At 42.1% G+C, this 12,780-nt stretch overlaps 1 protein-coding gene across 2 annotated transcripts in view; it reads left to right on the plus strand.

Moving 5' to 3' along the window:
• The window catches only part of LOC138739519 (copper-transporting ATPase 2-like), a 106,032-nt gene continuing 93,252 nt past the window's right edge, over positions 1 to 12,780 (plus strand). For both annotated transcript variants that reach the window (XM_069891757.1, XM_069891758.1), the window contains exons 1-3: positions 1 to 85; positions 5,644 to 6,039; positions 7,757 to 7,972. In XM_069891757.1, the coding sequence (XP_069747858.1) occupies positions 5,985 to 6,039; positions 7,757 to 7,972 (271 nt within the window). In that variant the 5' untranslated portion in view covers positions 1 to 85; positions 5,644 to 5,984. The remainder of the gene's footprint in view (positions 86 to 5,643; positions 6,040 to 7,756; positions 7,973 to 12,780) is intronic.

Below are 12,780 nucleotides of genomic sequence, written 5' to 3' on the forward strand. Positions count from 1 at the left end.
CGGATGACGCAGCGCTGACGTCGCTGGTGCGCTGAGCGGGCGCCGATGACGTCAGACACAGGAACGCCGCGCGGCAAGGCGGAGGGTGGGGCTTGTTCGGCGGGCGACCGTGGTTGGGCGGACAACGCCTGCGGTCGGTGGAGCAATGCCCACACCCCCCCTCACCCACCCCCTCCCTCAACCACCCCCCCACCTACCCCCCCCACCTACCCCCCCTCACCCACCCCCCCCCCTCACCCACCCCCCTCAACCACCCCCCCACCTACCCCCCCTCCCCCACCCCCCACCCACCCCAACCCCCCCACCTCCCCCCACCCACCCCCCCACCTCCCCCACCTCCCCCCACCCCCCCACCCCCCCCCCACCTGGCCTTGTGAGGAGATGATGGCGAGACTCTTGGACCTGCTCCAGCCTTCGTGGTGATGGGCTTGGGGGAACGGTTCTGGGAATTGGGGCAGGAGGGGGTTTCAGTGATGGACGGAGACTGCAGAGGGGGGTTGTGATTGGGGGGGAGGGGGTTACAATACAATGAGGGGGGAGCTGAGTTGTGGGAATTGTTTTCCCCTCATTCAAGGTGAAGAAAGATGAGAGTGGGCATGGATTAAGAGGAAGTGGGAAGCAATTTGAGGAGGATTTGTGCGCTCAAAGGAGATCGTAGCCCTTGATGTGACGACCCATATATTCCTTTAAAAATACAGAAGCCTCCCTACCCTGCAACCCTCCCAACCCCGCAACCCTCCCTACCCCGCAATCCTCCCTACCCCACAACCCTCCCTACCCCGCAACCCTCCCTACCCCGCATCCCTACCTACCCTGTAACCCTCCCTACCCTATAACCCTCCCTACCCTGTAACTCTCCCTACACTATAATCCTTCCTACCCTATAACCCTCCCGACCCCGCAACCCTCTATTTTTCTTCCATTGATGTATCTGTCCAAAGGCACTTTCAGATGGCCAAATTACCCCGATGTAAAGCTGCATATTCTACCCCTATGCAGCTGTTGGGAGGCCACCTGAAAGAGCACAAGGCACACTTTCCAACCCTCCTCCAAGAGGGATAATCACTGGAGCACTCAAGTTCCCCCTAGGCACCTGAATGCAGCTGCTCAGGGGATGACAATCAGCTTGACAGCCCCCCTCCCCGCTGCCCCTGCGCCCCCCCCCCCGGCGTGGGACGTCAGGGCAGGGGTGGCCGCCCCAGGGTGCCAGCGCTGACAGCCTGTGCTGGCCGCCCCAGCGCTGACATCCCGTCCTGGCTGCCCCAAACCTGACGACCTGTTCAGGAGCCGGAGTGCACTCTGAGGTGTCTCCCATGCAGCTGTCCCTTTCAGGTGGCCAGCGCTGCGATTTTAACACTGCCACCTGAATGACCATTCCACAGATCTGAATCCGCTTCTGCAGGCACATTCTTGGCAGAGAATGTACCTGAAAGCAGCTTAAGAGTCTTTTAAATGCTCCTAATGTTTCAGCCTACACCACCATCCACGGGAAGGCATTCCAGCCACCCACAACTCTCTGTGGGGGAAAAAAAAACTTACCCCTGATGTCTCCCCTAAACTTCCCCCCCCCCTTCACTTTTTACATATGTCCTCTGGTGTTTGTTATTCCTGTCCTGTGAAAAAGGTGCTGTCTGTCCATATATATGCCTCTCATTCCTCTCATCCTTCTACACTCAGAAGAGAAAAGTCCCGACTCTGCTAAACTTGACCTTTTAAGGCATTTTCTAATACAGGTAACATCCTGGTGAATCTCCTCTGCACCCTTTCCATAGCTTTCACATTGTTCCTATAATGAGGCGACCAGAACTGAAGACAGAACTCCAAGTATGGTCTCACCAGAGATTTATAGAGTTGTAAGATGACCTCTCAATCTCCCTATTAATGAAGCCCAACATTCCATGGGCCTTCTTAGCTACCTTTCAACCTGACCTTGAGGAATTTATGGATTTGGAACCCAAGATCCATCTGTTCGTCCACCCTCCTAAGTAACTGACCATTAACTCTGTACTCAGCCTTCTGGTTTGTCCTTCAAAAATGCATCATCTTACACTTACAGATTGAACTCCATCTGTCACTTTTCTGCCCAATGCTGCATCCTGTCTATTTCCTTTTGTAACCTACGACAACCATCGTATCATCTGCAAACTTACTGACCCATTCTTTCGCTTCTTCATCCAAATCATTTTCAAGATCACAAAGAGCAAGGTTACCAGTTTCTGTGCTGAAAGGAGGGTGATAGTGGATTTTATATATGCCTGAAGTCCTTATCCTTTGGGGTAGAGTTTTTAGGTTTGGGAGTTGCTGTCAGAGAACCCTGGGTATTTAACCATCTAGCCATGCCACGCAATGGCATTATTGTTGCCAAGCGCCCCTCCACCTCACCACTGACTTGAAACTCAATAGAAACAGTCATAAATAGCAAGTCAGAGTTTGGGTACCTATGGCAAATTAATTGACTCCTGAATTCCCAAAGCCTTTCTGCAAGCCAGAAATTTGGCATAATACTTTCCACTATATTAATACAGTTGAAATGATGCTCAGGAAACTTGACACCACACATCCAAAGCAACCTGATTCATTGGCACACCTTCCACTTAATCATTCCTTCTATCTACCACCTGCTCACAGTGGCTGCAAGTCAGAAAGATGTGTACGCACAGTTAGGGTGTTTCCATGTGCCTGTTTACCTTGTTGTTATGGGTCACAGATGTCAGAGTGCTCAGGCAATTTACTCTCAGCACATTTTGTCAAAGGTGATCTGTGGGGCCATGGTAGGAATGAATATTTTGATGTGGTGGTTAGGATGTCAGTCTCAACTTCTCTGGGTGATAAGTTAGAGACCTCTATTGATTGCAAGCTTGTGCTTTTCTACAGCTATCTTGATGACAATTTCTCTTACCTTGCTTCATGTAAGACATAACAAATAGGAGCAGGAGTAGACTTTGTCCACAACTTCACAAGATATAAGAGCAGAAGTAGATTAATTGACCCTTAGGGTCTGCTCCACCATTTAATCATGAGCTGATCCTTATCACTCAGCCCCATTCCCTGGCCTTCTCCTCAGAACACTTGATGCCCTTAATAATCAAATACCTATCAATTTCTGTCTTAAATAAATGAGTCAACCTCACTTCCACTGCTGCCTGTGGCAACATGTTCCACGGATTAATAACCCTCTGGCTAAAGAAATTTCTCCACATTTCTGTTTGAAATTGATACCCTTTTATCCTGAAATTGTGGCCTCTTGCTCTAGACTTCCCTACCATGGGAAACAGCTTTGTCACATCTATTCTGTCCCAGCCTTTTAACATTTGAAATGTCTCAATGAGGCCCTCATCCTTCTGTACCCCAATGAATACCGTCCAAGAGCCAACAAATGTTCTTAATTTGCTACCCCTTTTATGCCTGGTATCATTTTAGTCAATCTTCTCTGAATACTCTCCAGTGCTAGCACCTCCTTTCTCAAATAAGGCACCCAAAACAGTATACAGTACTTCAAGTGAGGTCTCATCATCACATCCCTGCTCTTTTATGTCATTCCTTTTGAAACTAATGCTAACATTGCATTTGCTTTCTTCACTGCCTACTCAACATGGAGATTAACTTTTAGTGTATCCTGCACAAGGACTTTTAAGTCCCTTTGCACCTCCAAACTTTGAATTGTCTCCCCATCTAAATAAGTCTTCCCATCTATTTCTTGTACCAAAGTGTATGACTGCACACTTCCACCATTGTACTTCATCTGCCATGTCTTTGCCATCCCCTTCATAAATCTTCGTCCGCGAAGCCAAGCCAAAGAAGAAAAAAAATCTATCCAAGCCTCTCTGTAGCCTATCCGTGTCCTCAGCGCCACCAGTTCTACCACTATTTTGGTATCATCCACAAATTTAGCCACAAAGCCATCTATTCCATTATCCAAATAATTTATGTACAACATAAAAAAGAAGCAGTCTCAACACTGATCCCTGTGGAAACCACTAGTACAAGTAACCAACCTGAATAGGACCCCCTTTTTCCCACTGTCTGTTTCCTGTCCATTAACCAATGCTCTACCCATGCTAATATCCTTCCTGTAATTGCATGATCTCTCATTTTGTAAAGCAGCCTCATATGTGGCACCTTCTCAAAGGCCTTTTGAAAGTCCAAGTACACAACATTCACTGCTTCTCCCTTGTTTATCCTATTATCTCCTCAAAAAATTGTAGTAGGTTTGTCAGGCATGATTTTCCTTTAAGGAAACCATGCTGACTTGGACCTATCTTATGCTCCTCTGTGTACTCTGAAACCTTATCGTTGCCAATTGATTCCAACATTTTCCCAACTACTGATGTCAGACTAATAGGTCTATAGTTTCTTTTCTGCTGCCTCCTTCCCTTCTTAAACAGCGGAGTGAAATTCACAATTCTTTAGAACAATGCCAGAATCCATTGATTGCTGGAAGATCATTACCAATGCCTCCACAATTTCTGCAACAATCTCCATCAGAACTTAAGGGTGCATTCCATCTGGTCCGAGAGACTTAACTACCTTTAGAGCATTTAGCTTCCCAAGTACCTTCTCCCTCATGTTCATGACATCACTCACTTCTTTTGCTATTCAATAAGATTATGGTTGGCCCAATATTCCTGATGTCCACTTTCTTGTTTTATCTCCATCACTATTATTAAATAATTGATTAAATATTAATATATATTTATTAAATCACACATTAAACCCTGAATGATTTATTTAAAAAATAATCTTGGCTTTGAAAATATTAATGGATTTAGTCTCTTTGGCTTTCTAGGACGTAATTCAAAAGACTTTTTTGTTAGAAGAAATTCTTCTACTTAGTTTTAAATGACATTATTTATGATACAATGCTCACTGATCCTAGATTTTTCAACGAGGTAAAGCATCCACCTTGCATTTATTCTGTTATGTCCCCCTAAGACTCTTGTATTAGTAAGATCTCTCACTTTAAACTTGTTCAATCTTTTTCCATAGATAATCTTTTACCTGGGATCATTTGAGTGCACCTTCTTTGTAAAATCTCCAATAATATTTTTCCTTAAGTAAGAGGACCAAAAATGTATAGTTTTCTAGATCTCTATGGGCTTTCAGTAGAATCTTGCACAATGTAATAATATTTATCTAATTTGCACTCAAAGCCCTTGTAGAAAAATCCAGCATTCCATTAGCACCCTTCACGAGCTACTGCACCTTACTGTCTGCACTCTGTTTAATGTTCAGTGATGTCCATATTGCTCGGTGTTGCAGAGTTCTATCTTTCTCAATTAAAGTATTTTACCATTTTCCCTATCTATGGTAATATATTTGTTCCAATATTAAGAGATCTTTGAAATAATCTTTTACATGATATTTTGTTGAATCCTTTTTTAAAGTCCAATGTTCTTCTCCCTTTGACTGCTGTCAGAATTGAACCTTAAATGAATGTTGACGACCCTTCCCCCAAAGGCAGTGCTGAGCAATTGAAGTTCAAACTTTGCATGTTCCATGGCTGTTCACTATCTCCCTGGAATTAAAATTGGGATAATGGAATATTTTTCAATGATTGTTTGAAATAACCTAGAACCTTTTTTTAAAATTCAGATACTTTTTAAAAAACACTAATGGCAACCTCTTGACTGCTTTTCTACATAGAAGGAATATGTTGAAATCTTACGCTGCAAATATTGAAGGTGTCGTCAAACAACAGTATTATATTGTGAAATATGAACCTCATTCAGATCAATAATTGAAGCATTACCACTGGAGAAATTCAAGTCTGATTTCCAATTGAGGTGAAATGAGACAGTATTGATTTCCATCAAAACCATACCTGAGTACTTGTATAATACAACCAGCTCTGTTGTTATTAGCTTTGGAGAAATTTGATGTAATTTTTGCATTCTATCTGAGAGCAAGACCTCCCAAATGAAAAGTGCACAATTGAAAAAAAATTGCTTGAAGAATAGGGAACAATTTACTTCAATCCAACACTTATGTACTCAGAGAAATTGAGAACTGATGCAATGGGAACAATTGCCTCTGCATCTGGTAGGATTAACTAAACATTAACTTTCTACTTAGTTATATCATAAGAAATTTTTACATTGTCTGATGTTTAGATGAAATGTATTTCTAAACTAAAAGCTGAAGCAAAATTTAGGTTGCATTTCTGTAAATAAATGGAATGGAGGGGTCCATCTTAAAATGAGGCAGGTCTCAATGGACCTTAACATAAGTGATGAGCTAGCCAAACGTAGAATGCATTTCAATGTCCTAATGTTCGAGTCTGAACTATTTTATCACCAGCGCTCTCTTGAAATTGATGTAACCCTTCTCAGAACTGTGTAAGGGATTAGAGCGGTTATTGGTATTTGAAGAACAAATAGTCCCTTTGACTATGAAGTCATTGTTATTCATCAAGTACCTATTTGCACTAATCCCGTTAAATGATGCCCACATTCCTATCTTCTCCCCTCTGATTCCACCATGAACTCACATTAGGGGCAATTTGCAGTGCGTAATTGATTTGATTTGTGGAGGGAAACTAGAACACCTGGAGCAATCCTACACTGTCATAGGGAGAATGCAAACTCCACACAAACAGCACCAGAGGTTTGAATTAAATCCAGATTACTGAAACTGAGAGGCAGCAATTTCAATAGCTGCCTTTCTATCACCCTTTCCATTTATTCCACCAAAGTGCCAAAAAGCTCTTTTGGGAGAGAAAGGAGGAAAGTTCATGAGAAACTAGTCATGAATTTCTTGCGGGGACTGAAAACTTCCTATGTTGGTCAGCCTCTGAAAAGAAACCATTTATATAACAGGAGGCCCTCTTCAACCTCCCACTGGGCCAACATCCCATTGAAAATTCCTTTTGCTGTCATTGGATCCTCATTTGCATTCGTGGACAAAGCTTCATTGTCAATCTGTAGGATGCCTTTTCCATTGCCAAAACCAGTAGTATTTGTTGGAAGCTGTGTGGAATATTTCCATTTGAACAATTTTAAATATTCTATGCCCTCCCTCCCTTTTCCATCTGATACCTCCTGCCTGTGGGACTTTACTCCTCCCCCTGCCCCTCTCCCCACCATTTTGTTTGGGCACCTACCTACATTTGGTGATACCTTGTTGAAGGGCTCAAGCCCAAAATGTTGGTTATGTATTTTTTATCTTTGCTGTATCAAGTACACTGTTGAGTTTCTTCAGCATTGGGTTTTTATTTTAATGATAAATACTTGTTCTTTTAATTGTTCAATGAGATTGCTTCTACCAGAAAGCACATGAAATTTGCATCCCTTGCTACTATAAATTTGTGTAAATTATTTATTTCTGTAACAGGCTTTTGGAAAAAAGTAATGTTGTTCTTATCATAGATATTTATTCCTCCTAGTCCAGTGGTTCTCAACTTTTTCCTTTCCACTCACATACCACTTTAAGTAATCCCTATGCCATAAGTGCTCTGTGATTAGTAAGGGATTGCTTAAAGTGGTATGTGGGTACTCTGGACCAATTACTGAAATATTTTGCTTGAGAAAAAATGTCATTGGCCCATTTCCTTTGGAGTTATGAAACCGTTCACATATCGTCAATTTGGTACGATTAAAACAGTGGTTTTCAATCTTTTTCTTTCCACTCACATACCACCTTAAGCAATCCTTTACTAATCACAGAGCACCTATGGCATAGGGAATACTTCAAGTGGTATGTGAGTGGAAAGAAACAGGTTGAAAAGCACTGTCCTTGACCCCTTTTATTATTTTTATAGAATTTTCACATCATTCAAACAAAGAACTGTCTGAAAGGAAGAAACAAACTTTGTCATCCAATGATTATGTCCTTGAGTTTCTACCACCTAAGAACAATTCCAATAACCAAAACAATGATGAGCATGTGACAACAAAAAAATGTTTCATTCAAATTACTGGAATGACTTGTGCTTCTTGTGTTGCGAATATTGAAAAAAATCTTCTAAAAGAAGAAGGTAAGCAATGATTTTATGCTGGCCAAGTATTTAGTGGTGCATGTCAGTCCAATGATGCATGTCATCTTAATGCAGAAGCCTGAAATAATGATACTGAGACATGGACTTAAATTACTGAGAAATTTATATTTTTCAATTAAATGGTGATCATAAAACTACCAGACTGTTGTAGAAAAGGAAATCATGTCATCCTAAGCTAGTCTGTGACTCCACTCTCACAGCAAATGTTAACTATTTTCTAAGATGGCCCACAAAGCAAGTTGGTTAAAACAAACATCTATAATATGTATAATTAAACCTGATGGATGCCTAGTATTGCCCCATCCATAGGATTCTCATACATGACCACATCAGTCGCAAATTGTTCCTCCCTGACCTTTGCATACATGTCCAAAATAGGATAACATATTCAGGTCAATTCAAGTCACCTTTATTTATCGTTCATACCATGCTCTCATGTAATCTGGATGTAAGTGCTTGAGTGCTACAGTACCTCCACAGAGGAGTTGGGCAACAGTCTGAGAAAGTAATGCTCACAAAATCATACAATGGAACAACACGAGGGGAATAACCTACTTGACTTCTTCATAAATTACTGCAATTGTTTCTATCCATGATGATTGTGGGAGTGACTAATGCACAATCATTGTGGAAATAGTTTCATCTCCATTCTTATGGACACTTATTTTGTGGAGTGAAACACGAAAGTCTACAGCTGCTGTGATTGTAATAAAAACATAAATGGTGGAGGAACTTGCCAGTCTTGCAGTGCCCATAGGAGGAAAAGATATAATGTTGTTCTTTTGGGCCTGAGCTCTTCTTGAAGGTATCAGCAAAGAACAGGAAAGCATCAGAAACCACCAGACACACATTCCCCTCTCCTCCCGCAGGGACCGCTTCCTTGTGACTCCCTTTTCCATTCCTCTCCCCCCACCAATCATATCCTTGGCACCTACTGCGACCGCAGTAGTTGCTCCACTTAAGCCCAAATGTCCTCTCTCACCACCATCTAGAACCCCAAACAATCTTTCTAAGTGAAGAAATTTTTTTTCTTGTCCTGAGAGTTGACGCCTCCAAACCTGACAGTGATGCAACCAGCCAGAATACTCTCCATGCTACACCTTAGAAGTTTTTGAGAGTCTTCGGTGACGTACTGAATCTCCTAAGCACCTCACAAAGTATAGCCACTGGTGAGCCTTCTTTGTAATTGCATCAATATGGAGGCTCCAGGACAGATTCTCGGAGATGTTCACACCCATAAATTTGAAGTTCTTGACCCTCTCCACTACTGAGTCCTTGGTGAGGACTGGGTCATGCTCCGCTGACTTCCTCCTGAAGTCCACAATTATCTTGGTTTTGCCAGTATTGAGCACAAGGTTGTTGGTGTGACAATATTCAAAAAATTAATAAGGGATTGCTTAAGGCGGGAAGGGAAGGTTAAGAATCACTGCTCTAGACCTAATCGTTACTGAAATATTTGGCTTGAGAAAAATTGTCATTGGCCCATTTCCTTTGGAGTTCTGAAACCGTGCACATAACAAGTCAATTAAGTACGATTAAAACAGTGGTTTTCCAACTTTTTCTTTCCACCCACATACCTCTTTAAGCAATCTCTTACTAATCACAGAGCACTTATGGTATAGGGAATACTTAAAGTGGTATGTGAGTGGAAAGTAAAAGGTTGAGAACCACTGCTCGAAGTAATAAAGAATTAACAAACAGATGTACATTGTAGTTATAGTAGAGCCAGTGGACATTTTCATATCTGATTTGATAAACTGAAGTTTGTTGCTGCAAAAATTCCAAAACTCTTAGTGTTTTGGCTATACTGTAATTTAACTTACAATGTGGAAAATAACCTCATGTTCTATCGAAGGAAGTAGGACAAATTCAATCTGGCCAATTGGCATCCCTTTTAATCTATTATCGTGATTTTTAAATGAAGGTAGATAGCAAGGAGGATTTGCAAATAGACTTTTCTTTAGTTTCCAGTAAGTGTTTCAACAATATCACAGACTTCATTGCAGCCTTGGTCCAAATAAGAGCTGAATTTCTAAAGTCAAAATGAGAGCATAGATCCACACCACCTAGGATATGCTCTGTTCTTGCTCCTGCCATCAGGATTGAGGTACAAGACATGCACCACCAGGTTCAGGAACCATCCTGATTTTAGATTTATTGTCAGAGTACATGTATGACATTGCTTACAACCTTGAGATTCTTTTTCCTGGGGGAGAGGCATAATTGCCACTTAATGGTAATGCAAAATAAAACTACACAATGTACACATGTAAACAAATAAAGGACTGTAAACAGATAAAGAAATGTAAACAAACTGAGTATGCAGTACAGATAGAATTTAAAAAATCAATGAAGTACACAAGTAAGAGTCCTTAAATGAGTTCCTGATTGAGTTTGTTGTTGAGGAGTCTGATGGTGGAGGGGTAGCAGCTGTTCCTGAACCTGGTGATGCGAGTCTTGTGGCACCAATACCTCTTTCCTGATGGTAGCAGCACAACCTTTTAAAAGCCAGAATCACGTGCTAATGTCATCATGCACTGATATCACATGGCCGGTTCAATGCTCCTGGGAGTTTAGTGCCGCCATAGCACCACTACATGCCTCCCCCCCACCCCCACCCCCAGAACTGGAAGAAATGTTTGTCTTTTAGGTTGTCGACCTCTGTGACCAGACTGTTGGCTGCTGCAGTGGGGAAGACTTGTCCACATGAGCTGGTTTAAGCCTGTCGATAGTGAAAGAATGGCTTCCCTCCATTGTCCAAAATGCAGGTTGGCCCAGTTTGTCTGCATATCCTGTAAGGTCCTTTGTAGAGCATAAAGATAAAGGTTGACCAAGTGTTCCCTTTCAGACAAAGACACATTCGCAGTTTTTGAGGTCTTCTGCCTCCATGTGACGATGGTGGGGGTTTGGGTCAATTTTCCTATGGTCTCCCTTAGCCTGCTCAACAGTTCCTTGGGATCATCAGTAGAGTTGGAATGGAAGGGGACAAACTCCCCTGGAACCACCAATGATCCGCCATACACGAGCTCCGCAAATGAAGTTTGGAGTTCCTCCTTTGGAGTTGTTCTAATGCCCAGGACAGTTCATCAGCCCAGTTCGGGCCCTCTAACTGAGCAATCAAGACTGACTTGAGATATCGATGAAATCTTTCCACCATTCCATTGGCCTGGGGATGATAAGCATTTGTATGATGAATTGTTGTACTGAGAAGCAAGACAAGGCCATCCACAGTGAGGAAGTAAATTGTGGTCCTCTATCCAAAGTAACATGCACCAGTAAACAAAACTGAGACACCCAGGAACTGAGGAATGCCTGAGCAAGTGTCTGTAGTAGCATCTACCATAGGCACGGCCTCGGGTCACCATGTAAACCTGTCTGTTACTGTAAAAAGATAATGGTATCCTCTTGAAACAGGAAGTGAACCAACGATGTCCACATGGACATGAGCAAAATGCTGAGTAACTGCCAGGAAGGACTGCAGTGATGCCTTAGTATGCGGCTGAACTTTTGCATTTTGGCAGGCAATGTAGGACCTCGCCATTTGTGTAACGTCTTATTTTTAGACAATGCCACACGAACCTGTCCGAAACCATACAGAGTCAATCTTATTGATGGATGTGAGAGGACTATGTGCAGAATCGAATACTTGATGTTTCCACGATGCCTGAACTACTGGGCATGGATGACCCATTAATATATCACAGAGGAGTAGTTTGCCAATAACTCCAAAGTGGACATCTTTCAATTGCAGGTTTGTGAGTACAGTCTGATAAGCATTCGTCTCATGGTCATGTTCTTGGGCCACGGCTAAAGGTGTGTAGTCAATACCTTGATCTACAGACGAAACCTCGTGGAGCTACTACATTGTCTTTTCCAGAAATATGTAGTATTTTTGTGGAGAATTCTGAAATGAATGGTAATTGCAGTTGTTGAGCTGACTAGGGCCCTGCGACCTTAGAAAATGCAAATGTTAAGGGATTGCAGTCAGTGTACATAGTAAAATGTCTGCCCTCCAAAAAAAATGGAAGTAAATGGCTAAAAACTTCTATCAAAAGCACTGTATTTCTTCTTTGCTTCATGAAGATAGCAGCTTAAGAATGTTAATGGTTTCTATTGCCCATTGACATATTGATGAAGTGCACCTCCTACGGCCATACAGGAAACTTTTGTAGGAAGGAGGATGGCTGCATTTAAAACTGGGAAGCTGAGCATAGTGGTATGAGTCAGCAAATCTCATCTTCAAGAAGGTATTGTTTCCCTCTTCAGTCCAATGGATAGTTCTGACATTTCCGGGCAATAAATCGAAAAGAGGCTTCATGATACGAGCTACTCCTGGAAGAAACTAATGGTTAAAAATTTACCATTCCAAAGAATTTCTGCAGGCTTTTAACTGTAGCAGGTCTTGAATACTTGACAATAGCCTCAACTTTGGATGGCAGCAGAGTTGCACCTTCCTGAGTAATCCTATGCCCCAAGAAATCAGTTATTTCTTGTCCAAAAATGCATGTATCCATATTGAAGATGAATAAAATGTGTACAAAGATGTTCCAAATGTTCTTCCGTAGTCCCACTGGCCACTAAAATGTCGTTAAGGTAAATTAAGGCATTGGTCATACCTAAAGCATCCATCACCCGTTGAAATGATTGAGCGACATTCTTTAATCCGAATGGCATTCATAAAAATTCAAACAACCCAAACGGGGTAATTATTGCTGTTTTTGGAATGTCTTCTGGTTCTACTAGTACTTGGTGATAGCCACACACCATGTCTATTTTGGAGAAGATCT

This window comes from Narcine bancroftii, chromosome 7, assembly GCF_036971445.1.
Source record: "Narcine bancroftii isolate sNarBan1 chromosome 7, sNarBan1.hap1, whole genome shotgun sequence".
NCBI lineage: Eukaryota > Metazoa > Chordata > Chondrichthyes > Torpediniformes > Narcinidae > Narcine > Narcine bancroftii.